A 27,087-nucleotide genomic window follows, 5' to 3' on the forward strand; every position below is an offset into this window, starting at 1 on the left:
TAGTGACTGGAGAGACAGCAACAGCGAGGTTAAGCCGAATGGCTTAGAGATAGAATTATTTGGACGTGAAGAAGGAGGAATTTAATGTGAAACGTTTTTGATATTTGCATGAATGTGGATGTCTGAATCAGCTGATGTGAGGAGGAGACAAAGGCTTTACACTGACAGTGAAACAGGTGTTGATCCAGTTTGATGCTGTCAGGAAAGAATGAGAAAATAAAAGTCAGGAGGGAAGAGAAAAGATTTCTACATTTGGTAAAATGAGTCAGACGTCAGTCCATCTGTTTTCATGTGTGCCACACATATTTTGTACCTCTGCCACTGACAGATCAGTTCTACTGTCTGTATCGGTTTATTTATCCAAGAATTGAATTTTGAAACTGCTCTGTTTTAATTCATTTTGCGGTATACACTTTAGTTACACATCTGTCCCTCTTTCACTTTAAATTTACCACATATCTGTATTTATTTATGTGTGTGTGTGTGTGTGTGTGTGTGTGTAGGGCGGAGGGAGGCATCACTAAGGGCTCGACTGTGGGCATCCTGCTGGATCTGACCAAACACACTCTGACTTTCTACATCAACAAGGAGCAGCATGGGCCGACTGCCTTCGAGAACCTGGACGGGGTCTTTGTGCCTGCGGTCAGCCTCAACAGAAAACGTACAGGTCAGTGTGTATGGTAGTCAGGATGTATTCTTTAGTGTGTCCTGTATGCACCGTGTACATCCTCAGACGTGACGTGATCGCACAAATGACCAGAGTGATAAATTCAACCAGGAGAGTTTTTGCTGATACCAGAGCTGCCAACACTAGACATTTGCTGTCAGTGTGCACTGAGGCTTGAGTGCAGAGTGCAAAAAGTGCAGTATTGCAGTGTCAAACACAGTGTCACAAAATTAATCATCATCAACTTTTGATAAAAGATCAAAAACTCACTCATTTATCAAGTAAACATGTCAAACATTTGCTGCTTCCAGCTTCTTAAATATGATGATTTGCTGCTTTTCTTTGCTTTATATCCTAATAAAATCGATACTTGTGGGTTTTGACTGTTGGTCAGACAAACAAGCCATCTGAACCTCATTTGGTTCTGGGAATGTGTGAGGGGCATTTTAGACTTTTTTTGTTGCTTTCTGAGGAGGATACAACACTCTACACTCCCCTCCTGTCAGTTATCACATTAGTATTGTTCGTCCATATCTGAATACACTTTGGTACAGTTGTTTTCACACCTGGACCTAAATACACATGAACTCTTTTCAAGGTCTAATCAAATGAACTGGACATTGGGATCAAGTGCACTCTGATCCAGGCGCGGACCCTGACTTGAAAGCCCCCTAAAAACAATCCAGATATTGATTGATAATAAAAATAGTCTCTGCAAACATCAGGCACAGGACTGATGTGTATTCTGCTCTGTTTTGCTGCCATTAACTAAAGCTCTTGACTGAAGCACCAAATCGTATTTGTAAGATCTGCACTTGGAAATGGGAGTTTAAGAGCAGCACTTGAACCACTTTTCCAATTCACTCTATCTCCTTTTTTAAAATGTTTACAACCAGAGGCACATCAGCTGCTGTGACTCATAATCTAAGTTTTGCTTTTCTTACCATAAAAAACAGTGAATGTTTGAGTGACTTCAGGCAGCATTACAGTGCCACTGCTCGCTCAAATCACCTTTATCCCTGAAACTTGATAACTAGTCTAGTCAAATCACATAATTATTTAGGTTTGTCTTAGAGGTTTATAATCATAATGGCTGTGGACAAACTTCGTTTTCAGACTTTGTCACAGATAAGAATAAGAGCAAAAAACCTCCTTCTTTCAGGGCAGACACATACATGTACAGATTAGATAGTAAATGCATCACGAAAATGTAGCACATACATGCAGTATCGATCAATTTTGCAAAGACATTAAATATATCAAAGAGTTTGAAACAGAGGGTAAAAGTTAATGGAGTGAGGAATCTGTATTAATGAAAAGATGTTATCAAGAACACATTCCCTAAATCCATTCCTAATCCAAACCTCCAAATAGCTGTCAAAGATATTCCCCAAATTCAAGTGATTAGTGCGGTTTAATCCAGCCGGCTGCCGAGTGAATGTTACCTAAATCCAACTCAGTATCGTGTGTGTGATCTCAAGTATTTTTCAAGTGTGTTTCAGAAATTGAAGTGGTTGGATGTGTCTTCCCCCAAATTAAACCGCGTATCAGATACTTGTGCGTTTCCCACATTCAGCCGGTTAATGTAGTCTGTCTGATCTTTTCACAGCCGGTCCTCAGCCTCGTTCAGCGATGATCTCATCCAGTGTTTGTCTGTTTCAGGTGACCTTACTGACTGGCCTGGAGGTGCCAAAGAATATCAAACAGTAGGAGCTCCTTCTTCCCTCCGAGCGTGCCCTGGATACAAACATACGATGTCATGTGCAGCCTCAGTTTGCTCCCATCTGGACCTTTTCCAATAATGTCAGATGGGATTTACCCCTCTCCCATCCTTCTCAAGGTGCCCTCTGTGTTGGATACACTTCAGCGTGAAAGCCTGTCAGATAATTTGGGACAAAGGAATAAATCTGAGTTGATATTGGCTTATAAATACAATGATGGAGGCTTGTGGACGTCAGTGCAGATGTGACTGGAGTTACTGTGGATTGCCATACTTTTTTCATATGCCAGATTTTTGCCCTGTGACCTTCAGGATAGTAACAACACTTATGTTATTATTCCAGCTTTTTCCATTCCAGGAATTTCAACAAGAAGGAAAACGCAGCCTGAAATTTATCCTTGAGGCCTGAAACCAAACTCACTCCGACCGGTAAAAACTTCTACACTGTGTAGTAAAGTAATTTTGTGCTCAAAATCCTGAAAAGTGATGAAAATTACACCACCATTTTAAAAAGTGTAACAACACGATGCTTTCAGTGGGGTGAAAAACGAGGGAGAACTGATCGAGCGGTGTTTATTGCTCTGCTTCTCTCTCAGGTGTGTTTACAGCTCGCAGGCTATAACAAGATGAAGGTGGTCTTTTGTAGGAGTTGTAGTGGCACAGTGGGGTGTCTCGCTCATGAAATTTTTAAAAGCTAAACTTTTACTGCACACTTTTATCCCGGTTGTGGCTCCAGCAGCACCGCCTTCTCTGTTTATGTTTTTCCTCCTTGGTTTAAGTTTAATAGAGAAATGATTTCTTATCTGTGGGTAGGAGCCTGACAGACATAAAAGCTCTCCCCATGATGAACTCTCTATCTCACTTGGTGCTGTTTCCAATAAGGTTTACTCACTGAGTTCAAGCAGGGAGAGATTTGGGCTTTATTCCATTTCATTTTCAGTAATTTGAACTATCTATGGAGGCTGGGAGTCACCATTTAAAATGAATGAATGAATGAAAATGTTTTATTTTAAATTCATTCTGGTCCATCTTTTGAGACAAACTTTTGCCGACAGCTACGTCTCGACTCGGGTAAAAACTAGGTTATTTTCAAGTAGCTTTTCAGAGCAGCAGCAGAGAGGAGGAGGAATAAAAAGGGCAGAATGATGAGAGACTGTGTGATGAGATCAGCAAACTTTCATACTTTATTTTGCAGTTAAAAGCGGTCAAAGGAATATCTACCAAGAGTTAAATAAGTCAATCAATTTAGCTGTCCATTACATGAATTTATATAACCTTTATTTAAACAGAAAGATCATAATGAGACAATAAGAGATAATCAATCTACTCACATAATTTTGGTGTATTTCTTAAAATGTCAAACTGTTCCTTTAAATTCATAGGAAATGAACAATTATTATTTGAATTTTTAACTAACATACATGCTAAAATGTACAAACAGTACATAAAACATTGGCTAAAGCTGCAGAAGTGAATAGAAAGTAAAATGTGCCCATGGAAGTTGATGTTTACGGTGTGTGAAATAATTCACCTCAAGACTTAAAGCTTTTATGGCTGCACCAGTCCATCAAAAGGAAATATTGTCGATGTCTGTCGCAGCATGTTATGCAAATTTCCCCAAATTCAGCCTGATTATATTTGGCATTTTTGTAAAGTTTGGGAATCTGCTAGAATTTAAAATGAAGTTCTGTTTGTTTGAATAAAAAGCATGAATTTGCAATGACTCATCCATCAATGTTTAAGTGAGGTTAGAGGTTAAATTACGCCTGTAGCACTGTGTTAATTTAGTTTTCAAAGCTATATCAAATTGTGTGCAAACAATTTGTACCTTGTCCTGTTGAATTATTCAAAATGAAGGAACAAAATCCATTATTGCCCTGTAGGAACATTTCCCTCAGCCTCTCCCAGGCTCTGCGCTCACACAGTCTCACAAAGAATTATTTTCACCTTGAGGGATGACTGTCAGAAAAATGCTGAAATGAAATGGAAGCGAGTCAAACCTCACTTTTTTTGTTTTATAAGGCCAACAGCAACTATAATACATCAAAAGTAGATGAGAAAAGTGTGGTCATGGTGAATTTATTCCTTGCTCATCTTTAAGTCTCTCTGTCCAGCCTCAGATACAGTTTTAATCTGTCGAAGTGAAAATGATCTTGAAAAAGTCACATCAGGTAAAGCTACGTTTGCTGCTTCGTGTCTCATCAGGGATTGGATACGACAGCGTGTTAACCAGACCACTGTGACTAAAGATATAATATTACTTTGACATACCTGTATACCCCTGTATATTTCATCACTTATCTTAAAGCAGCAGAGAACGGAGAAGGCCCTCTTTAACTTTATTTAATCCTGGATTTTATTACAATATTTAAATATTTCTAGTCCCTATAACTATGAAAGTGTGTGTGTGTGTGTGTGTGAGAAAGACAAGTCATTAGATAAAAGGGTCGTGTGTGTACGGGAATCAAGAAACTGTAAATATTGATACTTGAGTTATGATTACGATGTGTGATATTAAGCATGGATTAAGCATCAAACGAGTTTACAAAATATCTGAAGCTGTATTGTAAATAGTGTACTGTATCACTGTCTTTGCAATGAGTGATGTTAAAGCCAACTGCTGTAACAGCTCGCCCTCTGCTGTTCAATGGTGGGAACAACAGGATCTAATTCTGTTGTTACACGTTAGCCAACTGTGTTTTCATTCCTTTAACGGCTGACTTTTATTTATCTATTTTTTTAAATATCAGCAAACTTTTTGTTTTACAAACTGTCAGGATTTCTCTGACAGGGTCACATCTCAAACTATAACTATCTCATACTATTCAAACATTTAATCAGGGACATAAAATAACAGCCATTTACATTTTTAAAGTTTTTATCTTGACAAAATATTATATCTTATCTAGCACACCTTTATTTTGAAAAATTCAAAGCAAACTTTGAATATGCCATATGACAACAGTACAACAGTAAACTACTAATGAGGTCTATTTTCAATACAACACTTATTTTAAAATAATTTAATTTAATTTATGAGTAGAGTTCTAGAGTAGTAAACTGAGGAAATATCTTTTTAATTTTTGTTTGTGGATTCTTCTATTTGATGAATGAACTACTTCTAAAGAAAAATGACTGAGCTTTTTCAGGAGATGGGGATGGGATTTTATATTTATTTATGAATCATAGCTAGAATGTTAAATCCATGACACTTACATCGCAGGTATATTGTCCTTTCATTGAAATCTGCAGCCCAGTGAGCTTAATTGGCTTTTTGCACCTCATGCTACATTCAAGTTAAGTGGGAAAGATCATCTAAAAGTGGCCATAATCAATATTTTACTAATAAATTAGCTTTTTGTGATATCGCAGAAGTTGCCACAGAGATTCATCACCAGACTCTGTAGTTTCTCTCTGCTCTACGGAGCATTTTAGCATCCTTTAGCTCATTGTTTTGGTTTTTCAACTGTTCACTAACTTTTATCAACTTAAAAGGTGGTAATGTTGTTTCCACAGCTTTTTTTTATTGCCTCAAAGTTGGCAGAAAAGCAGATATTTTCCAGCAGCAAACTTAGATTTACCATCTTTCCCATGTGACATGAATGCAGCATTAGTGTAAAAGTAAAGATTTGAACCAGTTTCTCTCGGCCAGGAAACTATATCCAACTAGAGTCTCTGACATGCCCCAGACTGCCAGCTACCACCTAAGGGCTACATTTGCATCATGTGAGGCTGTCTGGCTGTTCCCCTCTGACCGTCCTCCCACCTCCCACACCAGAGGAGGAACCTGCCCCGAGGCTGACACTTTCTGTAACCAGGAATAGATTTTTAGGCCCACACGCAAAGTCAGACATCTCTCCTGCAATCAGGGGAACCTTCTGCATGTCTGGATGATTCAGGGTTACATGTCTTTAGGCTGTGTTGATGTCAACATGGCACACAGGAAATCTAGAAAAGCTTATACTAAGGCGCTTAGATTCTCAGAGTTGAGGAGGTTGAGGAAGTGAGAAAGTTTATCAGGTGAAGTTACACCTTTCCTTTTCCTCTGTAAATGCTTTGTTTGACAGATACAGACAAAAACCACCTGTTTAAAATGATTCACACTGTAGTCACTCCTGTCTAGATGTGGTATTGTACGGCATGTCCCTTTACCCCACACTTACCCACCCATGAATGTGACATATTTTACTAATTTAACTTCGACATTTGGTGCTGGGAAACAAGCATGTCACTGCTGTTATTAGCTATTTAAAGAACAGCAGAGGAAAAAAATCTACTCTATAAAGTATGTAAATATATTTAATTACATATTTATTTTCTTTTGTATAATACCCTCTTCAACAGTTGAATGGCTACTGATTATATATTCTGTCTATGGATGATTGCCAAGGGTTGCAGGTTTACAAAAAACAAAAAAAAAAACAAAAGGCTTGCCGACTACAAACTCTCCTCAAAATAAAACTGGTTTGCTTACAGCTTGAAATGTGTGACGTGCTGCCGATAAGCTTCATCTTTCCTCACGCTCTTCTTTTATGAAATTCATAAAAAAAACCACGAGAAGCTGCTTCATGAAAACGGTGTGAGAATTTGTGACCTCACCCAGCCGCACACTGCCAGATCACGGGTCTCGTTTTGTCGTCGTCATCGTCGTCGCCAACATTCACCTTTTCCCTTTAACAAAATGGAACGAACTGGTTTCTGTAAAGACTTAATGTTTACATCTAGAACACAGCTTCTTCTTTGTGTTATAAAGGGTTAGTAAGGGAGAAATACTGCACTGGCAAGACCATTCTGCTTTCTCACGGTGTATATGTGTGTTTCCTACATTAGTTTTTTAATATTTACCTCCCCCATCTGTCCTGTTAGGATCCCCTCTCTTCCCGCAAATGTAAATGTTTTGTACGACTACATGGTTTGTATATGAGAAATGCATTGTAACTGCGTAATTTTAAAACCTTTACAGTGTAAAACACCAGAAACGCAAATGTCTCCTTCTTCTTTTTTTTCCATTTATAAAAAGAAAATAAATTAATTGTGATGGAATATGATTCAACAGAGTCTCTGCTTTTGTGCATTAATGCGTCGCCACAGTGAGACGTTCAGGGTCCATTTTGGAGGTCGATAAATTGGATTTCTGACTCAGCAATCTGTCGACGGTAACACTGTCGCATATTTCACTGCAGGCCAGCGACACGCTGTCAGGAAATCAGCCTCTCAGGTCACGTAGTAATCAGCTCTCGTCCATTTCCTCTTCACAACATGTTTGGCTGCGAACAGTTCTGCGGTGAGCTGCCAGTTCTTCCTCTGGTCTGGATTCCTTCTCATCACGGAGGATTTAATCACCTACAAATGTAAGTAAACACATTTGAATCAGTGACCTCATTCACTCCCTTAACTACAATCCTAACAAAGACGTTTCTCATCTCTCAGTTTCTCTCGTCACATTTAGCCGAAGTACAAGAACAAACCTATTTGTGTCCTTTGTTGCCTTTGATTTTCTGGATCTCCTTGGAGCTCAGGATCAGCATGCCGTTCTTGAACCGCCCCACCTGACCTGAGGGGGCCGAGCCAGAACCAGAGGACACCTTCTTCTTCTCTCTGATCCTGTCTCTGCAGCACAAGGAAACACAGGTTTCAAACACTCAGGTGCAATGAAACAGCCCGTATAAACATCTGTTAACTGGGATTTTTTTCTACTTAATCCTGGAGGATGACAGATAAAATATTAGCGCTGTTTTCTATCCTTAGATTATGATGAATTGCTGTTAAAGACTGATATATTCTGTCCTTGTTGCTGATATTTTTAAGTAAATCCAGATTCACAGACACTGTTCAACAACATCTTCAACCTTTCTGAGCAAAATGTTTATCGTCAACTCACCTTTGATTATTCTTCTTCTTCTTCTTCAGGTCCTACAAGGCAGGGAAACAGAATAACATGTTAATAAATACAGTTTTATTATTATATCTCTTAAATCATTTAAAGGAAGTTAATCACCGGTCTGAAATTACAGCCCCAATAACCTTTTAACTAACAAGCTAGCAGTTAGTGTTTTCTTGAAACTGGTGTTTCTATTATTTTGATATCAACCAGGGTTGATAAATTACCGGCTGAACCTCCTCCTTCGCTTTCTGCTTCTTTTCCTTGATCTGCTGCTGCAGCACCTTGTAGTTCATATACTCCTTTTTAGGAGGCTGATAAAGAGACAATAATTAAGTCAATGCATTTCTAAAAGGCTGTTTTACAGAACATAAAAAACAGGCGTGAGTTTTCCTTACTCTGGCTCCCAACATGACCGCTCTGTCCTGCTCGAAAACACGCTGCTGCTCCTTCTTGTAGCCGGTGATTCCAAAGCGATGGACCTCCAGACGAGCCTGAGGTGAACACACACAAATACAACACCAGACATTAATTTTTTCACTATATTAATTCAGTGTATGGTCACATGCAAGGGAGTAATCAAATAATAAATAAAAAAATTACAGTAAACTGTGTTAAAATACTCACCTTTTCAAAATTGAGTTCCTCCAGCTGTTCGCTTTTCTTCTTCTGTGGTATCTGAGGGGCCTCGAAGTGAGGACAGACCCAAAGGCAACAAAGACGAGAGGAGAGGGAATGAATGGAGGGTGACAGGAAGAACATAAACAGAGAGGGTTGATTACAGGTCACACAGTAGGAGAAGGAGGACGTCAGGTTTCAAAATGTCAATCAGAAAACAAGCGCTGCTTTTCCACATGTTGTAGCTTGACTTCTTCCAGTTTCTGCTCGTTCTCTGGTCAGAAACTGTGTGTTCCAGCTTTATTTCCACAGTGAGACATGACATGAAATAAGAAAACATTCCTTTGTGCAGCAGTTCTCAGCTCTTTACTATCAATGAGGCAAGAAACCACACAGTTAATGCACCAGAGAACAGGATATATTGTTACCTGAATCAATACTCATTTATTAGCTGAGCTTTGTTATCCTCATCTGTCCTTTTTTAAATGAAGTACACAGAATAATCCAATGTAACAGACACTTACAGGTGTTTTCTCTGCAGCTGGCTTCTCCTCGGTCTTCAGTTTCTTTCTGGGGTCTTGAAATGTCACAACCTCCACCTGGTTTACCTGCGTTGGACCTGAGAAAGACACGTGACATTAAACCAACTGGAGGCTTAAACACTGATATGTGATATGAAATCTTAGTGTGATTCCTGGAAACAAAACGAGTGGAGACTATGAAAAGCTTGTTGCCATGTTGCCTACCTGTTTGCTCGGTCTGTAGATGTTGCTGCTGATGTTCAGTACTGTATTCTTCATCATCACCGCACATATCCTTGACTGTGGTGACCTCCTCCTCCTCCTCCTCCTCTTCCTCACGCTGTTTCCGTTTCTTCTTCTTCTTGAGCTTCTTTTTTGATGCTGGTTCATCACCTGCACCATTAAACAACATGAGCATGAAATAAAACCTGATTCCAGTCCCTTTAACTCTTGGTTACAGGGATTTCATTATTAAAGTGTTGGTTAATATTTAAAAATCACAAAATACTTCTTTCTGGAGCTGTAGCTGGAATTTAAAGTCGCTAACATGCTAATTCAAGGCTAAGCTAATAGCCCAGCTAATTAAAATATGCTAAACGCAAGCTAAGTGACATAACAAAGACATTATTCCTACTTTTACCAGTTAGATCTTGTCAGCAGATCCATGAGGAACATTAGCTAGTGAAGCTAGCCGCCTAGCTAGCTAACGTTACACTCACCAAAGTCATAAAACTTGTCCAAAACCTTTTCAAGAAACAGAAAATCTTCGTCTTCTTTTCCGTTTGACTTTGAGCTCATTTTATGCTAACAATACGAGCAGGTTCACAATTAAAGAGGGAACAAAATATCCGCGTTAAACGCTAACAGCAGCTCCTCAGCACGAATGACAACAAACCAAAGCACATGGGAAACACGGGTGTTCCGGGTTGGTCCTTCCCGGCCACCGTAGGTACGGAAATGCCACGGAAATGCCAGTTCACACGCCCATATGAAGTTCTGCAGCTGCTGTTATCAACCAGAAGTGTTTTATCAAGAGGCGGGATTGGACACTTAGTGGTGCAAGTTTATCTTAACTGGATGCGGCGTCTATGTGTTTATAAAGTGTGTTAAAACATGGCGTCCAAAGCTGTTTATTCGGTATGTATGTTTTTGCTTTTAGCCAAAGGGCTAAGCTAACGTAGCTCTCTGCTGTAGCTCGGTGCCCACTGTTTGACATTTGACATTTCATTCAAACAGGTGAACGCTAAAATCAGACATGAGACTTTAAAAACACGCTGTTCTGTTTTGTAGCAGATGCGGGAAAATCACGCACATGCAGTTAGTTTAATTGTTGTGTCAAGACCTCAAGACAAGGATGTTTTGCAATCTCCATTTTACATTTTGTCACTCATGCAACTTCCAGTACATTTCTTTTTTATCTGTTGTATGGGTGTGCCACGCTTGTGCAAGTGTGCAGGATTTTCTGTCAGTGTTTTAATGTTTGTGGTTCGTGTTGCAATAATAATTTGACTTTTAAGTGAAACCCTGCAGTGATTCACAGCGCTGGTCCAACCACTACTCTCTCTGCTAGTTTAGTAGTCTGACTTACTGCTGTGGAAATTAGTTTAATTTTAATTTAGCATATTTTACATTAAAAAAAACAAATCATTTCAGCTCCACCTGATAAAACTGTTGGTAGTTTTAGTTTTTGTGACTCTATCGAAACATCACAGATTAAATTTTATGAAAAGAAAAAAAAAGACCTTTCATTTTTTAAAATTAACTTATTATTATTTTGCTTTATTTAATTTATGTATTTATTTTGGAGGAGAAATTCAGGTGAAACATATTTTATCCAGTTATGGCTTTAGTAGCTGCTTACTGAATTTTGGCAACAACAAAGTATTTGCGAAGTCTTTTACAGTTACACTGACTGTATCTGTATTAGTGACATTAATGTTTTTTTCTTTCATCTAGCAGAGAGACCCTATGCTGAAGAAAAGAGATGACTTTGAGGACATTTTGGAGGAGAGGAGGAACTCCAGCGACCTGAGATACGCTCTCAGATGTTACGCTCCCGTTGTTTACAAAGGACTCTGTCCCTCTAAGGCCGGCACGCTGAAGAGCATGGTGCTTCAGTCTGATCAGCTGCACTATGTCATCCATCAGGTAGTTTGTCATTCTGGTTATACACCTGACGGATGTTCTCTCTGGGAGATATGCTCAGTGCACGAGTAGTTGAAAGAACACACGACTACAGTTTCTGAAAAACAACAGTTTTATAATATTACAAATACACACGATCTTTTCTTATTACTGTTTTACAGTGTAATATCTCATTTTGGATTCTAAAGGTTTGCAGAGAGACGGGCCGAGCTGTCGATGACGTCCAGGAGGAGGTGTCCTCCATCTTGGAGGAGATGGCTCACCGCCTGCAGCTCAGCACCGTTCGATTCTTCGCCTTCACACTCAGCAAAGTCTTTAAAACCCTGTTCAGGAGCATCTGTGTCAATGAAGAGGGCATCCAGAGGGTGAGTGTCCACACGACCTGGACATGAAGTGTGTGTCTGTGGAAAGAAAACATAGACACCCGACCTGTATTTGTGTTGTTTTAGCTCCAACAGGCGATTCAGGAGCACCCGGTGGTCCTGCTACCCAGTCACCGTAGTTACATGGACTTCCTGCTGATGTCATACCTCCTGTACACCTACGACCTGGCTCTACCTGTCATCGCTGCCGGCATGGGTAAGCATGGGAAAGGTCATGAGTGTGTGCACAGTTACCAGTTCATTAAGTACACATGTACAGGCAGGTAATGCTCAGCTCTGTTGATTATACTTCGTGGTTCCTAGCCTCGTCAGACTCTTCAGGATGGAAGACAAACATATTCTCATTATGACTGAACCAGTAAACATTTGCACTGCCTTCATATGAATGTGATATAAGGCCCTGGATTATGGAAGAAGTGCAAAATTTCTAAACAAGTGTGATATTGAAGGTATTAAAAACTATATGATATCAGTCATTATTTAATTCTACAAATAGTCTGTTATCAAACTTGTGCTACTGTTTGACGTCTCTACCACTAGTGAACACAAGTTATTATGAATATAACTGAGCTCGGTATGGCTCATCTGATCTGACACTAAATTACTCATCAGAAACACCTCATTATTTTAAGTTGAAGTAAAAGTGACTCTTTCCCTGCAGATTTCATGGGGATGAAGTTTGTCGGGGAGATGCTGCGGATGTCCGGAGCTTTCTTCATTCGGCGGTCGTTTGGTGGAGATAAACTGTACTGGGCCGTCTTCTCAGAATACGTCAAGACCATGCTGAAGGTGAAGATACAGGCTTTTTGTTAATAAGGAGTTTTGGTCCAGGAGCAGTGAGTGGTCACAATCTCAGCTTTTGAAAGAGTGAAAACATCTGTGATATAAATGATAATATCTGTATTTTATAGATGCAAATCTTTATTAACACTTTATTATTTTTATTCCAGAATGGATTTGCACCAGTAGAATTTTTTCTAGAGGGGACCAGAAGCCGAACGAGCAAGTCTTTGACTCCGAAGTTGGGTAAGGGGAAAAAAAGAATTTAATTTGCAGATCTGATTCTGTGTTTTGTTTTAAATAAGTTTCTTATTAAACATACAGGGTATATTGAGGCTCTAAGGGTGGAGAGTTGTATATTGTGCATCATATGGTTTAACCATACATTGCTGTATGTTGCTAGCCAGACTCCATTGACAGAAACAGGAATTTTATCTTGCAGAACACAGGAGCTGCTTTGTTCAGTCAGTTAGTTTGTGTTATTGTGTGACTTTCAGTGATGGAAGAAGTGTTCAGATCCTTTACATAAGTAAAACTATCACATAATAAACTAACAGATCGAGGCAGTGGTGTTCAAGTAACCTCTGTGTTCTGCTCAGTAAAATGATTCTGGTTGTTCTCACCACTGTGACCTGTTTCATTCATTTTTATTTCTTTATTTTTTCATCATCTTTATCTTTGTCTTCCTCCAGGTCTGCTGAATATAGTGATGGATCCATTCTTTAAAGGGGAGGTGTTTGACGTGAGCTTGGTCCCGGTCAGTATCAGTTACGAGAGGATCCTGGAGGAGTCGCTGTACGCCAGAGAACTGCTGGGTGTACCCAAACCCAAAGAGTCCACTTCAGTGAGTCACTGAAACACTGGACTCAAAATCAAAAGTTGTATTTTGCCCTGTGTGTATGTATTTAGTAATGTATGGACTGTTACTCTCTGTCCTCTCTAGGGTCTGATTAAAGCCAGGAAGGTCCTCAGTGAAGACTACGGCAGTATCCATGTCTACTTTGGTCAACCTGTGTCCGTCAGGAGTTTAGCTGAGGGCAGAGTTAACCGCTGCCAGTTCAACCTGATCCCGAGGTATAACAAACCAACACCAAGTTATCTGTGGAGTATGAAGGGATACTACTGTAGTTACTGAATTAAATCCTGTTAAATGTTGACTTGCTCCGTTAGATTACATGTTGATTTAAAAAACACAGACTGACTGTAAACTTTCCATTTCCAGACACATCCCCAAGAAACCCAGTGAGGATATCCACAGCTTTGTGAACGACTCGGCCTACAGGCTGGTTCGGGCCCAGGAGGAGAACATGGTCCTGAAGCCCTGGGTCCTTCTGGCCTCCCTGCTGCTCCAGAACCAGGTGTCGGGGCAGAAGCGGGGGATAGCGCTGGACGAGCTGACGGAACAAGCTGTATGGCTCAGGGATCTTTCCCGACAGTATGGAGCCTTCCTCCACTGGCCTGGTACAGTATGAACCCTTTAGACAGATTCAGTATTATCACAGTGACACTGAAGACTCTGTGTCCTGAGTGACAAAAGGCTGCTGTTAAAATCAGTCGTGGTATTTGAAGGTACTGGTGGAGGTTGTTAAAGGGACATCAGATAATCTTGGTGTAAACTAAACCAGAGTCTGGCCAGCTCTGAATTTGTGAGGCTGATAATTGAGACAAAAATGTGCATTAAAACAACATAAATGGTGGGATCTCTCAGATTTGACTGCACTGAGGCAGGATATTTAACAACTGAGTAAATGTGATACTGTTAAATGTGCTGGAGATGAAATCATAATTGCTAAAAACAAAAATACAAACACTTGTAACACATAGTTTTATTACTTTTTTAACCTCTTCAAGAGACTAAGGCACATTCATGTAGCTTAACACAGTAACTCAAAAACCAAAAAGGATTCATGCTTAAACATAAAACCACAGCTCCTTTATGTGGCTGAGATGATGAACAATAACCAGATTTATGTTATTACATTCAGCTGACATTCTTCTTTGGTGGTAGACCCCCCCAATCCCTTTCTTCTTCTCTTCCTCATCCTCTACTCTGACTCTTCCCTCTCTCGTTCAGAGCACACTCCTCCATCGGAAGTCGTCTCTTCCAGTCTTTCCCTGCACCGAGGTCTGGTGAGGATCTCTGAGGGAAGAGTCCAGCTGGCTTTGGGACAAAGTTAGTATTTATTTTATTTGACTTTCTTGCCTTGGTTTTTTCATGTCTGTGTTTTATTTGTTTTGTGATATCGGCACAGTCCTACAAGGTTAAGTTACATGATACATAGAGCAATTTATAGTCAAGTACAAACAGTACGTTATATACTGTAGCTGTGTTGTTGTGTTCTGCAACAGATAAAACAAAGACTGCTGTCAGTCAGAAGTTAAAAACAGTTGTTACACAACTACAGCTTCTGTTTTCTTTTTATCGGGACAACTTTTTGTAAGATGAGCAGATGATAAAAACTGTTTGACTGTAAATCTTGTCTTGAAGCAGGAGGACCAGCTGCACCAGGGGAGCCTCGCAGCGCTGTCACCCCAGAGGAGGAGCTCCTGAGCCAGGCAGTCATCATACTCTCCTGTGCCTCGTACAGGAACCAGGCCCTGCACGTCTTCCTCCGACCGGCGCTGCTGGCCTCGGCCATCCACACTGCCTCCTCCAACAAGAAACGTAGGACTGACACTGTTGTTTACCTCGTCACCTTCACAAACTAAATAGCTGTTATGTTGTAGTTTCACATCACTTTTTGGTATTTCTTAAATGTGAACGTGTAAAACTTTTAATTTTGAACAAAGGGATGTTTCGCCAGTTTAACCTCAGGAAATAAAGGCAGACCTGAGCAAATCCTCCTCTACATATTTACATTAGAAAGCTAGCTTTGACACAGCTGGGTAAATATTAGACATTTAAAATTCATATTGTCTTCTTCTACTGCACAATAATCGTTGTGTATTTTCCAGAGGAGGTCTTCAACAGCTTCAGCTTCCTCAGAAACATGTTCTCCAATGAGTTCATCCTCTGTCCTGGAGCTACAGTTCAGGTGAGGAACATCCTTTATTTTATGTTTATATTGTGTGACCATACAGACATACTGTATGCTTTTTACTTCTCACTGGTGTTGTGTGTCTGTGTAGGACTTCGAGGAGGCCTGTTACCTCCTGGTGAAGACTGGAGCTCTGCAGGTCACCCAGCAGGATGTCCTGGTGACGGAGAGAGGACACAGAACGCTGGTCTTCCTCACCTCCATGTTAGATCCCTTCTTACAAGGATACCAGGTGAGGGAGAGACGCAGTGTGGTTTTGAAAACATCTACATTGATGAAGACCTAGCTGTGTTGAAATGTTGCCTCTTTAGTCTTGTAACGTTCCCTGTGTCATGATTTCTTTTTGGCCGTTTGCTGGCATCGAGTGAGCAAACAAAACAGTTTAATTCCTCTTTAATTAGTCCAAGAAATAAATATATCATGCATTTGTGGTACAAGAAAGTTTATTTCTAAGGTATCGTTTCCTGAAAGTGTTCTTGTTGTTCTTAAAGTCAATTTTGTTAGAAATCTAAATTTAAACAAATCTAAACAAATTTATGTTAACAACTCTTTTAGTACAGGTCTGTGTGTGTGATTAACTGCTGATGTCCTCTAGAGGGCGCTGTCAACACAGCATTAACCTTGACAGCTGCTTGTGTGTGTGTGGTCTCAGGTGGTGTGCAGGTTCCTGTGTGAAGAGGCCACCGAGGCGCTGACAGAAAAACAGTTTATTCCCGCTGTCAGGAAGTTTATCATCAAACATCTTCTAGCAGGTTTCTCTTTTTAAAAGTTTCTTTTTTTATTTCCTGTCTGTTTTGTTTTCACCTCAGCTCTCAGTTAAATTTACTGATCGTGTTTGGTTCCCAGGTAGACTAAGATACACTGAAGTGTTGTCGTCTGACCTCCAGAAGAACAGTCTGGCAGCTCTGCTAAGACTTGGAGCTGTACGGAAAATCAAGGGGTATGTTGGTTTTGATCATCCTTATGTCCCTGGTTTTAAGCAGCAACAGAGCATGACGGTTATACTGCAACTCAATGAGGAAAAACATCCTCTGGAAACAGCTTAGAATCCCTGAGTAATTTAATACCACACACACGGTGTGTGAAGTAGGTATGTTGTTAATGATAGTGGCCGTATTCAGTATATCATGATGGATATCACTGCACTTTGAAGCTGTTTTCAAACAGAAAAAATCAGCTAACCAGAATGACACTCATTGGAAAGGAAACCTCTGTTTATCTCTCATGATAGAAAGATAAAGGCTTAAAGGAAGTGGTCTGGTAACATTAGTAATTTACTTGTCATATCTGCCCATGTAAAAGGATCCACACCAGAATTGAATGGGTTCTTCCCTGGCCCATGCTCCATCCCTCCTCTTAATGCTGCTGACAAATTAACAAACTGGACATAAAAATCCACCAACAGTGCTGAGCATCACAGCTCTAAAGCTTAAAAAGTCAGTGACTTCTCATTAGTCCTGCAGATAGTTTGAGTTTTCTGTGATTTCTGCCTTCTCCTCCACCAGTACAAATAACTGGATAATCCCCTGAAAGTGCCGTTAAAACTCCACTGGAGCTACTTTCTAACAAGGAAATCTGCAGTGAGCGAAAACATCGACTTGATTAGTGCTGAAAGTAACTGTGCACTTAAATGTTTTTACCTCAGGGCGGAGCAGGGAACGTTAAAGGTCAACACAGTGATGGTGAACTCACTGGAAGACACTCTAGGTAAGAAACCAGCCGTCAGGAATCAACAGTGTTTGGGATCTTTCCAAAACATCTCAACATTGTCTGTTTTTTTTTGTCTAGGAGGAAAACTTCCAACTCAGAAAGCTGTGATCGCTCGCCTCTAATTCACCGACCTCATTAGCCGAAGGAGAAGGGTTGACTCTTTTTACCTGCGATGACGTCTCAGCTCGTGGTTCGGTACGAGGCGGACCGGCTCGTCACAAAGGCAGGCCAACCTAACTGCTTTCTATGAGAGGTGGAACAAAAGCCATCTGGAGACAGCTCAGTCCCTTTCATCTCCCTTTCTCCTCTCCTCACCTCTCTTTTCAAAATGCCTTTTTTCTCCCCGAGACTCTTCTATTAAATATCTTTTATACACATACATAAAACCAGATGATGAGTAGAGCCTTTGAGGGTTGTATTACTTTTGGCTCATTCTGAATAACTAACCTTTGGCAGCCTTGTGAAAGCTTCTGAATGTGCCAACTCTGCTCAGGATAGCGGCTGTTTTCCATTAATGCATTTGATATGTATCCTCTAACAGTCAGTGTGGCTTTTCTTTGTGTTATTCTCAATCTGCTCTAAGCTTCAGTTTGTCTCTCTTTATGTCGAGCACTTTAATGACTTTATTCATGCGATGTGGTGTGGACCTCTATCTTTACCGTCTTTGTTTTCCTCATTTTTTCTGTTTTTTTTGTGAAACCAAAGTTGCAAAAAATGGATGGATAAGAAAATTTGACTCTGGTAAAAATGATTATTCTATAGATTTTTGCACTGTAATATCTAAAAAGTTTATATATTTGAGTTAAACTTGCCACAAACTGAAGGCCTGCTTCAAAAATAGCTTGTACCAGATCACATTGTTGGTTCAAGTTCACCACCGGGCCCACAGGCCTTTTGCCAAACACTCCGAGCTTCACGGACAAGCAGTACGTTCGTCTTTGTTTACACAGAGGAGATAATGCTACAAGTCTAATGGCAGTGATGTATAGTTGCCAAACTCCAGATGAAATTAGTTTTACTGAAGCACCAGCTACACCAAAGGAGTAAGGTTTTGTTCACTGTTAAGAATTTAATAGTTACTGAGGTTGCTTCATAGTTACTGAGTTTTTTTGTGTGTGATAAAATCAGGCCAAATTTAAAAGTTGTTTAATATTCAGCCTTTATTTATATTCAAAGAAGCGATACACATGTCATATTATTTGTTATAAGGGAGGAAAGATGAACAGTAACTTTAAACACGGCAGGACTTTATGTACGAGGAGTCTGAGAGGCCGACGGGTTATTTTGTTTTTAAGACTCAGGAAATCAAAAAGATTTTATCAAAAGTTTCCCAATTAAAACTAGAGTAATTTAAAGATCCTTACAGCATATTGCAGCTCTTTATTTGGTCACTAACTAGCAGTGCAGTGCTGTTACCTTGAAGTCTCATCTCAGCGTCAGCAGCTGATTGAAGTTTTACTGAGAGAAGCAGAGCTGCTCAGGAGGCAGAACAAGTCTAATTGGTTGAGTTAAACCTCTCGGTCAAATTAAACAGCTTCACCTACACTGTGACAAGAACATACCGTAGGTCCAGCTTTAGATCCTGAACCATATTCAGAGTAGGTCGGGATGTTGTTTGGAAATTTTAGACATCAGTGCCAATTTCTTTTGGGAATATAAACCTCTACAAAAAAAAAAAAACACTATCTCTGTTTAATGAAACAAGCCAAATTTCCCAGTCAACAACTTGAAATCTAGAAAAATGTAAAGAAAAACAAAGCATTTTAATCAGGAAAGGTCTAATTGAGTGCCAGCTTTCTGACCTTTACACTGAGTGCTGTGTTTGGTTCTTAAAGTACTGAGTTTTGACCTCGAACATGACCCCAAAGGCAGAGTTTACCTGTCACATCCAAGTGTTAAACTAATCTGAGCTTTCTGAAGGACTGTATTTCAGTACTTTCTGAGGGTGTAATGATTCACCAAATCTACGGTTTGGTTCTGTCTTCTGGTATCATGATATTTAGCTTCTATCCTCTATTTTGAGAACAAGTAAAAACTTTCACTCCAAAATCCTAAATTAACACTTTTTTAAAAATGCTACCTCCGTCTTCTTCGATCGCCAGATTTGCTAAATACTGAACTCGTTCATTTTGAAACTTGAAACTTGTTCTTAGGCTTCACTCAGTCAACAACAAAGCAGCTCTGCGTTTAAAAGAAATGTTTGTACAGCTATAATCTGATTGTCAACACGTCATCCAAAGTGCAAGTCTACAGTGTTGACTGTATCTGTGGTTATTTTTTTGTTCAACAGCTTTTATATAATGTTAAGTATCTGACTCCTTTGTCTTCTGTGTGTGTGAGCATTACTGCATATATCAGCGTGTACGTGTTGGGTGAGGCCTTTTAGTACTGATGTACAGGCTGTTGAAATCAGGAGCATGTTAATAAAGTGTTTTGAAGTACAAACACACAGCCCAGATTGTCTTTTTTCTGTAGATAAACTGCAGTGATGACAAGATGATCAGACGGATTAAAATTCACTGTGTTGTCCTCTTTAAACATCCAGAGTTTGTTTGGTAGTCAAAGCTCTTGTGGCTCAGACGACTGAGAGAAACTCTTTGAACTTAATTGATTAAAACACGAAGTGATCGTGTTTAATCATGCCGATGTATTTACACAAATTAACAAAGGCAAGTAGGGATTTCTAAAGCTCCATTCTTCCTGTGAGTGTTGAGCTGCATAACTTTGGATACAGATTCATGTGGTTTTTGACCTTTGTTGTGGGTCATGAATCCTCAGCAGCTCAGCCCAAAAAGTGATTTTTCCTGCTCACTTTTGTTTCATTCAAAAAATTTATACAAGCTTCAAGAGTTGAAGGTGTCCAATATTTCATATGGAAAAGGCAATTTAATATAATTTTTAACTTTTAAAATTCCCCTAAAACTCCTCAGATTGTATTTGGCACTCCTTGGAGGATCAGGAACCCACTCTTGTAATCATTTGTCAACAAAGCTGTGATCCCATATCAATCAGAGGGTGTGGAAGACATTATTAATAAGAATAACTTTCAAAACAACTGTTACAAAGTGTTTCACAATGAAGGTCAAATAAAAGGAAGCAAGAAAACAATCAAAATCAAAGACAAAGGACAGAAAATAAATCAGTTTCAATCAAGGCAACAAATAAAATGACACAAAACAGTTAAAAATAATTCAGTTCAGTTTAGTTGTTTGTTTATTCCAGATGGAAAACTTGGCTTGCGGATGATAAAAGACGACAACACCGTACAGAAAGAGCAACAAAATACAAAAGTATAGTAAGTACATTAATATCACCTGAAATATCTCCAGCACAAAGTGCAAAAACAACAAAACAATCATAAACTGCTTTTTAAAAAAAGTGCTAAAAATGCAGATGTATCTAAATACATGTGCAAATTTAGCACGTTTATCGCACGAGGAACAAAGGATTTTTTTTTTCAATATGTCACAAAAAGGCAAAACTGAGAAACAGCAGCAACTTTGTGTATCAGAAGTATAATTTTTTACTTTTTAAATTTCCTCAAATTATACTTGGGACTCCTTAGAGGATCTGGAACACTCAGCAAAACCCAAATTGAAATGACTTCTAGTCTTAGCCTTGGGTGAGTTGTTCCAGAGGATTGGGGCACTAACACCTTTTATTTATCAACATTTGCATCAAACATTCCCATGAAGCTCAGCTGATGTTACCTGGCAGTGCATGCAACCATCCTCTAGGTGTCAGACTTGCCTCTTAGTGAGTCCTCGGTTCATGGCAAGTTACTGAAGTATACACACTCACACTCACACTCACACACACAATCACAGCAGCATTTTTCATCATGTTTTGTGGCTCTGCTGCTGAGTAAGAGACTGCTGCCAGCAAATCCACCACTTTCCATCCATATTGCTTTCTCTCACACTCACTCAGTCTCTGACAAATTATAGGTTCATCTGAAGTTGCCATACCAAATTGCTTATGTACACACTCTGGTCCATCCATCCATCCATCCACCTATTCCACCACCTCCTCCTCCTGCTTTCTCCTTCTCTCCATCTCTATCCATCTCCCTGGTGGTGGTGTATAATAGTGTCAGCTGCAGCCGTATCAGCACTTTATCTGCTACATTATGACAAGCTGGATTGAAAGTGAAGGGGGGGGGGGGGGGGGGGGCGACACCATTATAAACTGCTTTCTGACCTGTGGCAGCCGCTGGGAAACAAAAGCAGCAGACGGCTAGTGTTTTATGACCAGAAGTGTGGTATGTTTTAATTTTGTTTGGTCTTTACTTTTTCTTTGCGTGTGCAGGCATTTATGTGCACGCTGGCCTGGTGTTATGCCCAGGGGCTTTTTTTTTTTTTTTTTTTTGGAAGATCTATATGTAGGGAATTGATTGAAAGAAAAAGAGACCCTGGTGTATAATGTGTTAGCAGTTAACCTTAGGTAATGGTAGGTTGATGGATTCAGCTCATTTACTCCAGCAGATCCTGTTTATCAGTGCTGTGCCCGGAGGCTCAGACATTTACATACAGTGAGGGGAGCAATGTAAAATCTGGGGGACTGCTGGGGGCTCCCTGAGGAGGAGTCCAGGAGATCAAGGTTTTCTTAATCAGACCAGATACAGAACAATTAAAAGCTGAGCTACAGTTCAGGATTCTCGTCATGCTCTACATATTCTCGCCTCAAACCACTCTTTTCATCCTTTGTTGACAACTTGGAGAGGAGAAAGGTGCTCTGAGAGCCCGTCCTCATAGGTAAAAACTTTTCAAAACTAACTCAGGAGCTGGAATCAAATATCATCCAAAGGGCTCACAAAAATTCAGCGGTGACTTTGAGGCAAATTATACTCTCCAGTCTAAAATGCCTTTTCAGAAGTCCCAAATGAATTTGAAAATGTTAGCAGTATAATCCTGTTATCTTTAAATGCAGCTCATTACCGTTCATTTTTGGCTTATAACTATGGTGGCCCTGACTTACTGAGCTAACAACCATGGTGGTGACTGCAGTTGTTACCTTTAGTGAAGACAGATTTAAAAAAAGAAATCCTGAGTATATTGATCTCACAAAATAGCGGTAACCAAAGGCTGTGTTTAAAATAATTAATATGTAAGCTGTCACTTGTTGGCATTGTAACGGTATTGTTGTTTTTCAGACTTAAATCATCATCTCTTTCTGAAAATCAGATTGATCCATGGGTGGTTTATCTCCGTCTTCACGGTGGATGTATTTTAAGACCAATCAGAGGCGGTTGCCAGGCGGACCAGAATCGACCAGCCAATCAGCGTTTTTCTACCAATGTTTGCTGACGTATGCCGCGACGTGCCTCCTCATTGGCCACGGCGGTCTGGGAGGAGCGCAGAGAGGCGGAGAAACGAAGAAGGAAAACATATTTGAACCAAGTTTGAAACGTTAGCTCGGTTTGTCAGTGCTGTACGAAAACTTAGCTACTGAAGAAGCCTGGATACTAAAACAAACTCTGGAGCTGCGTTTTTCACGTTAATGAAAAGGCCGGGATGTTAAAACAAACTCTGGAGCAGTTTTTTGTCGAACAGGAGTGAGGCTGGACGCTGAACACACGTGCAGCGCGAAGGTAAGGCTAACAGTTAGCGGCTAGCATTAGCATTAACATTGTCGAGAGCGTTAGCATTAGTAATGATCTCTTTTAATTCCATTTTCAGGCGTTTATATCGCATGGGTTAGAAGTGTGTTTGTGTTTCTGTGACTGAGGCGTCCCTGACATGAGTTGGGGACATATAACATGGATGGTGTAGAACACAATGGGCTCTTGGTAATTGTGTAAATCCCTGTTAGTATTCGTTTTCTCTTTACGGACATTTTGTGTCTCTTTGTCATTTTATATACTGTCCTGGCCATTTTAACTCAGTTTATGTTGTTCTATCATGTCGCTGTCAACAGTTTGTGGCTACTTGTGGTCAGTTTATATCATTTTGCGTCCATAGCTGGCAGTTTTCCACCTGGCTGTTAGCATTAGCATTAGAGGCGAACGTTAGCATTAGCATTATCTAGTCTTATAAACGCTGTCTTTGGGGCTTCCTCCTTTTTGTCGTCGTTTTTATTTGAGTGTGTTTGTATTTCTGTGATTAAAGCGTCCGTGACATGAGTTGTTTCCTGATTACAACTCTGTTTGCTTCTCTTTACAGTTACTTTGTAGACATTTTACTGCTTCTTTGTAATTTTGTGCTCCACCTCGGTAATTCTAAGTCAGTTTATGGCGGATTATCATGTCGATGTGATCATTTTGTGTATATTTGTGGTGATATTGCATCATTTCGCGTCTGTAGCTGGCTGTTTTACCTCCATTTATGAGGCCTGTACTACAAAGGGAGTTTAACCTCCTCTGGTTTAACTCAGAGCTATCACTGGAAGTTAGGGTTGACACACCCTGGCTGACTCGACCTGTGTTAAACAGTACTATGGTGGTTCAGATGTTGGTCAGTTGAGTTGGTGTTAACTTAATTTGAGTTTGTGCGTGTGAAGAAAACGGACGTGCACCTTATTTCTCAGATGAAGAGCGCACATTAATTCTGTCGGTTTACAAGGAATGTAAACGACAAAATGTAAAACCACGGCTACCAAGGAGACTTGTCATGTTTTCTAGGATCTTTATTTCTAATATGAGATGTGAGGACACGTAAATATGTTGTAATTATTAGAGTACTTGGATTATAGTCAACACGTCGGTCACTCTTCTGAAAATGCCACTCACTGTTAATGATGATCTGCCTATACACTTAGGCTGTATGTGTATGAATGTAATGCCGTTATGTTAAGTATTAACTTAATTTAGTGCTATGTAATCTACAATTACAACAGCCTGTCACATTATATTGTCTTTCGGGACAGCCCCCACCCTTTTCTGACATTTAAAGGGTTATTCATGTTGATAATATGCAACACTAATAATGCCAAATTCAGTCATTTCAGTTACATTTTCCCAAATATTTATTGTTACTGATTCTTAAAGATGTGATTCTTTTTCTTGTCATATGTGACAATAAACAGCCCGTTTTCTGAGACACTCCTCTATAGTTTGAAAAATGTTCTGTTCAGCTCTAATGTTGAATATTTATCTGTGTTTCTGTTGATGAAGAATAGGTCACAGTACATTGATCATTTTCCTTTCTTTTTTCCTCCAGGTGTCACCACGCAGAGTCTTCATTCAATGAAGAAGTTCTTTGAGACCAGGACTGAGGCCTCCAGGTAATTCACAAACAGCTTTACATCAACTGTCCAACACAGAGCACTGACATTAATCTGTTTATGTTCAGTAATTGATCTGAAGTCTGAATAGTTTGATTTGTCACAAAAAGACTTCACTCATTATTAAAGTTTATTTACATAGTTCATGAATATACAGTTGAAAGAAAATTTAAATAGAATTTAAAAATCAGCTCTCTCTCTCTCCCCGTCTGTCTTTCTCACTCTCCCTCACTCTTACTCCTTCTCACTCCTCTGATATCTCAGTCTTTTGCGCTCCCTTGCTCTCTTACTCTTTCTCCCTAATTGTCACGCTGTCTCACTCTTTGCCTCCTTCTGTCTCTTTCTCACGCTTTCTCTGTCTCCCTCTCATTCTCTCTCTACCTCTTGATTTCAATTTAGGCTTTATTGGCATGATGTTTTAGATTAAACATGTTGTCAAAGCACTACATAATAAGGAACAAGAAAATGCAATAAACAAAAACAAAAAATGTACATATAAATATTCAAAATGTGAAGAATTTAATCAGCTCTTCACTTTGGCTTCTATCAACTATATTTAGTTCAAATTTTAACAGACTTTGGAGACAAACATTTCCATCCACTGCTGTTGTGTGAATATCAGGAGCTGGTGGAGTCAGTTCTCCAGTCAGAGCAGCTTCTTCTGTCTTTGTGTAGAAAGCAAATTTAACTCTTGGACTAGTTCTGATTAGTCCAGAACCAGTTAGTCCGCACTCTGGTTTCTTTGTAGATTTAGTGTTTTTATTTTGATGTGTTAAAGAGTTACATCTTTACATTAATGTTTTTGTTTTCTTCACAGGATTCAAACTTCAACCATTAAATCACAGAGAGAAGAGACCGACATGAAGACATTTCCAGAAGGTCAGTGTTAGTTTATTCTTTTCAGTCAAACTCTGTCATTATCTCAGCTGCAGTTTTACACTTTAAAACCTCGTCTGGAACAAATAACAACAAATTAAAGCTGCTGTAACTTTAAAGTTTTAATTAGTATTTTTCAACAATATAGCTGCAAAAAAGTCTAAAAGATATGTATAAAAATATATATGTAAAATAGAAAATATAAAACCTTAGTTTAGAATAGAATAGAAACCCTTTTAGTAAAGAGATTTTAAGTGTAAAGCCATAAAAATATATTTTCAAAATATTTAAAAAGAAGTCAAAATTAAAACATGAGATTCATTACATTTTTTCTTGAAATAAAATGCAACAAAATGATTTGTATAACATCAGTTACAAAATAGAGAAAAGCAAATCAGAAATGTAGGAAGAAACTTTTAATGACTTTATTCTAGACAACATTTAATAAATTGCAGCAAAGATAGTGACAGACATTTAACCACAAACATTTGTTAGAGTTAATGTAGTTATGAGCACATTTTCTAATGATGAACATGTCTACTAAGCATCTTTGTGAGCATTTAACTGCTTCTGATACAATTATTAATTAAATACTTGTATCATAAGCAGTTGAATGTTCTCTCAGCTGTTTAATAAAGACATATTAGTCCTGTGGAAAATGTGCCCATAACTACATTACAGACAGTAGAGAAAAAACAGTGTTTTCACTTGAACAGGAAACCAGCACTGTTAGATGGTGGAGGTCTTTTATCTAATTCACAGCTTCATAGCACTTCTGTTTCTTTCATCCACTGCAGGTCTTCAGCTGCTGTCGTCTTCTCCTCCTGCAGAGACAAGAACACGTGTTAATCACAGAAACTGATCAGTAAATCTAAATATTTTTACGACGTCATATTCGGACATTTTCTGACTGTTTATTTAATGCTACTATACTGTGACATTTTGGACCATTTTTGACACCTATGACCTGGCTTAAGACAAAGGAACCACCTTACAGCAGCTGTCTTACCTCTACCTTTACACCTCTACACAGTGTTTGGGGGTTAGGTTAGATTTTCATTTTTGGTATTTCAAACTGCAATATCAGTACTCAAATCCAATCTGTTACTTTATACATGGTCCTGTTTATACTGCTCATATTGTTTAGAATTTTTATATATTGTTAAATGTTGTCTTGTTTATATCATGCCTTTTTCTATTTTTGCTGTTGCAACACTGAATTTCTGTGCTGTGTGACTAAAAAAGAACTGTCTCACTGAAATAAATACTTCTGAACACTGAATATTTTGCCTGTCTGTTTAATATTGTATGAAAGTGACTATTTTTAGCCAGAGGTTAGGTTAGGGTTAGTGGTAGAGAATTGGCATGTTGCATTAAAAAATTGTTTTTGCAATATTAATTCAAAGATAGAGAAACCAAACTCACAACTTTACTCAAAACCTTTAACGCTTTACTATACTATGACATTTTTTGACATTTTTTGACACCTTACTATACTATGACCTTTTTTGACCACTTTTGAGACCT

The 27,087-nt window shown here is 39.2% G+C and overlaps 3 protein-coding genes and 1 long non-coding RNA gene across 8 annotated transcripts in view; 3 read left to right on the plus strand and 1 right to left on the minus strand.

The window, feature by feature from the left end:
• The window catches only part of LOC108885238 (tripartite motif-containing protein 67), a 70,689-nt gene extending 62,953 nt beyond the window's left edge, over window positions 1-7,736 (plus strand). The window contains exon 12 of one of the 2 annotated variants that reach the window (XR_007813600.1): window positions 7,606-7,736. Coding sequence is in view for 1 of the 2 variants with exons in the window: in XM_051071759.1 (XP_050927716.1) it covers window positions 2,330-2,377 (48 nt within the window). In the remaining variant the exon portion in view is untranslated. Of the gene's footprint in view, window positions 1-2,329; window positions 6,256-7,605 lie in introns of those variants that run through there. The other variant, XM_051071759.1, reaches the window with a different exon arrangement.
• Window positions 6,681-10,305, minus strand: LOC108887673 (uncharacterized protein C1orf131 homolog). 2 transcript variants are annotated; one of them, XM_018683159.2, is made up of 9 exons: window positions 10,127-10,305; window positions 9,633-9,800; window positions 9,411-9,505; window positions 8,896-8,946; window positions 8,667-8,762; window positions 8,496-8,582; window positions 8,269-8,300; window positions 7,856-7,997; window positions 6,681-7,730 (listed from the first exon to the last, which is right to left on the minus strand). In XM_018683159.2, exons 1-8 carry the CDS (start codon window positions 10,203-10,205, stop codon window positions 7,856-7,858), a joined length of 750 nt encoding a protein of 249 aa, XP_018538675.1. In that variant the 5' UTR covers window positions 10,206-10,305; the 3' UTR covers window positions 6,681-7,730. The 2 variants fall into 2 exon arrangements, with proteins under 2 accessions (XP_018538675.1, XP_018538674.1); XM_018683158.2 differs by having other exon boundaries at window positions 8,896-8,955; window positions 10,127-10,303.
• Window positions 10,306-10,371: 66 nt separating this feature from the next.
• Window positions 10,372-19,908, plus strand: LOC108887672 (dihydroxyacetone phosphate acyltransferase). 3 transcript variants are annotated; one of them, XM_018683154.2, is made up of 17 exons: window positions 10,372-10,544; window positions 11,364-11,555; window positions 11,741-11,917; window positions 12,002-12,131; window positions 12,597-12,724; window positions 12,886-12,961; window positions 13,408-13,559; window positions 13,659-13,789; window positions 13,938-14,176; window positions 14,790-14,888; window positions 15,204-15,380; window positions 15,671-15,750; window positions 15,845-15,985; window positions 16,406-16,505; window positions 16,600-16,693; window positions 17,399-17,460; window positions 17,542-19,908. In XM_018683154.2, exons 1-17 carry the CDS (start codon window positions 10,521-10,523, stop codon window positions 17,583-17,585), a joined length of 2,046 nt encoding a protein of 681 aa, XP_018538670.1. In that variant the 5' UTR covers window positions 10,372-10,520; the 3' UTR covers window positions 17,586-19,908. The 3 variants fall into 3 exon arrangements, with proteins under 3 accessions (XP_018538670.1, XP_018538672.1, XP_018538671.1); XM_018683156.2 differs by having other exon boundaries at window positions 15,207-15,380; XM_018683155.2 differs by having other exon boundaries at window positions 11,367-11,555.
• Window positions 19,909-22,746: 2,838 nt separating this feature from the next.
• LOC127142650 (uncharacterized) lies at window positions 22,747-26,842 on the plus strand. The gene is made up of 4 exons (XR_007813601.1): window positions 22,747-23,053; window positions 24,621-24,684; window positions 25,502-25,563; window positions 26,358-26,842. It is a non-coding gene; the product is annotated as an uncharacterized LOC127142650 (long non-coding RNA).
• Window positions 26,843-27,087: the final 245 nt, after the last annotated feature.

Source organism: Lates calcarifer, linkage group LG7_1 (assembly GCF_001640805.2).
Source record: "Lates calcarifer isolate ASB-BC8 linkage group LG7_1, TLL_Latcal_v3, whole genome shotgun sequence".
In the NCBI taxonomy this organism is placed as follows: Eukaryota; Metazoa; Chordata; class Actinopteri; family Centropomidae; genus Lates; species Lates calcarifer.

Coding starts and splice junctions, on each gene's coding strand:
- LOC108887673 (XM_018683158.2), bottom strand. CDS start 10,205: ATGAGCTCAAAGTCAAACGGAAAAGAAGACGAAGATTTTCTGTTTCTT. Junction 9,506..9,632: donor TCTACAGACCGAGCAAACAG/GTAGGCAACATG, acceptor TGTCTTTCTCAG/GTCCAACGCAGGTAAACCAG. Junction 8,956..9,410: donor CAGCTGCAGAGAAAACACCT/GTAAGTGTCTGT, acceptor CCTCACTTCGAG/GCCCCTCAGATACCACAGAA.
- LOC108887672 (XM_018683154.2), top strand. CDS start 10,521: ATGGCGTCCAAAGCTGTTTATTCG. Junction 16,694..17,398: donor GCTGTACGGAAAATCAAGGG/GTATGTTGGTTT, acceptor TTTTTACCTCAG/GGCGGAGCAGGGAACGTTAA. Junction 17,461..17,541: donor CTCACTGGAAGACACTCTAG/GTAAGAAACCAG, acceptor TTTTTTGTCTAG/GAGGAAAACTTCCAACTCAG.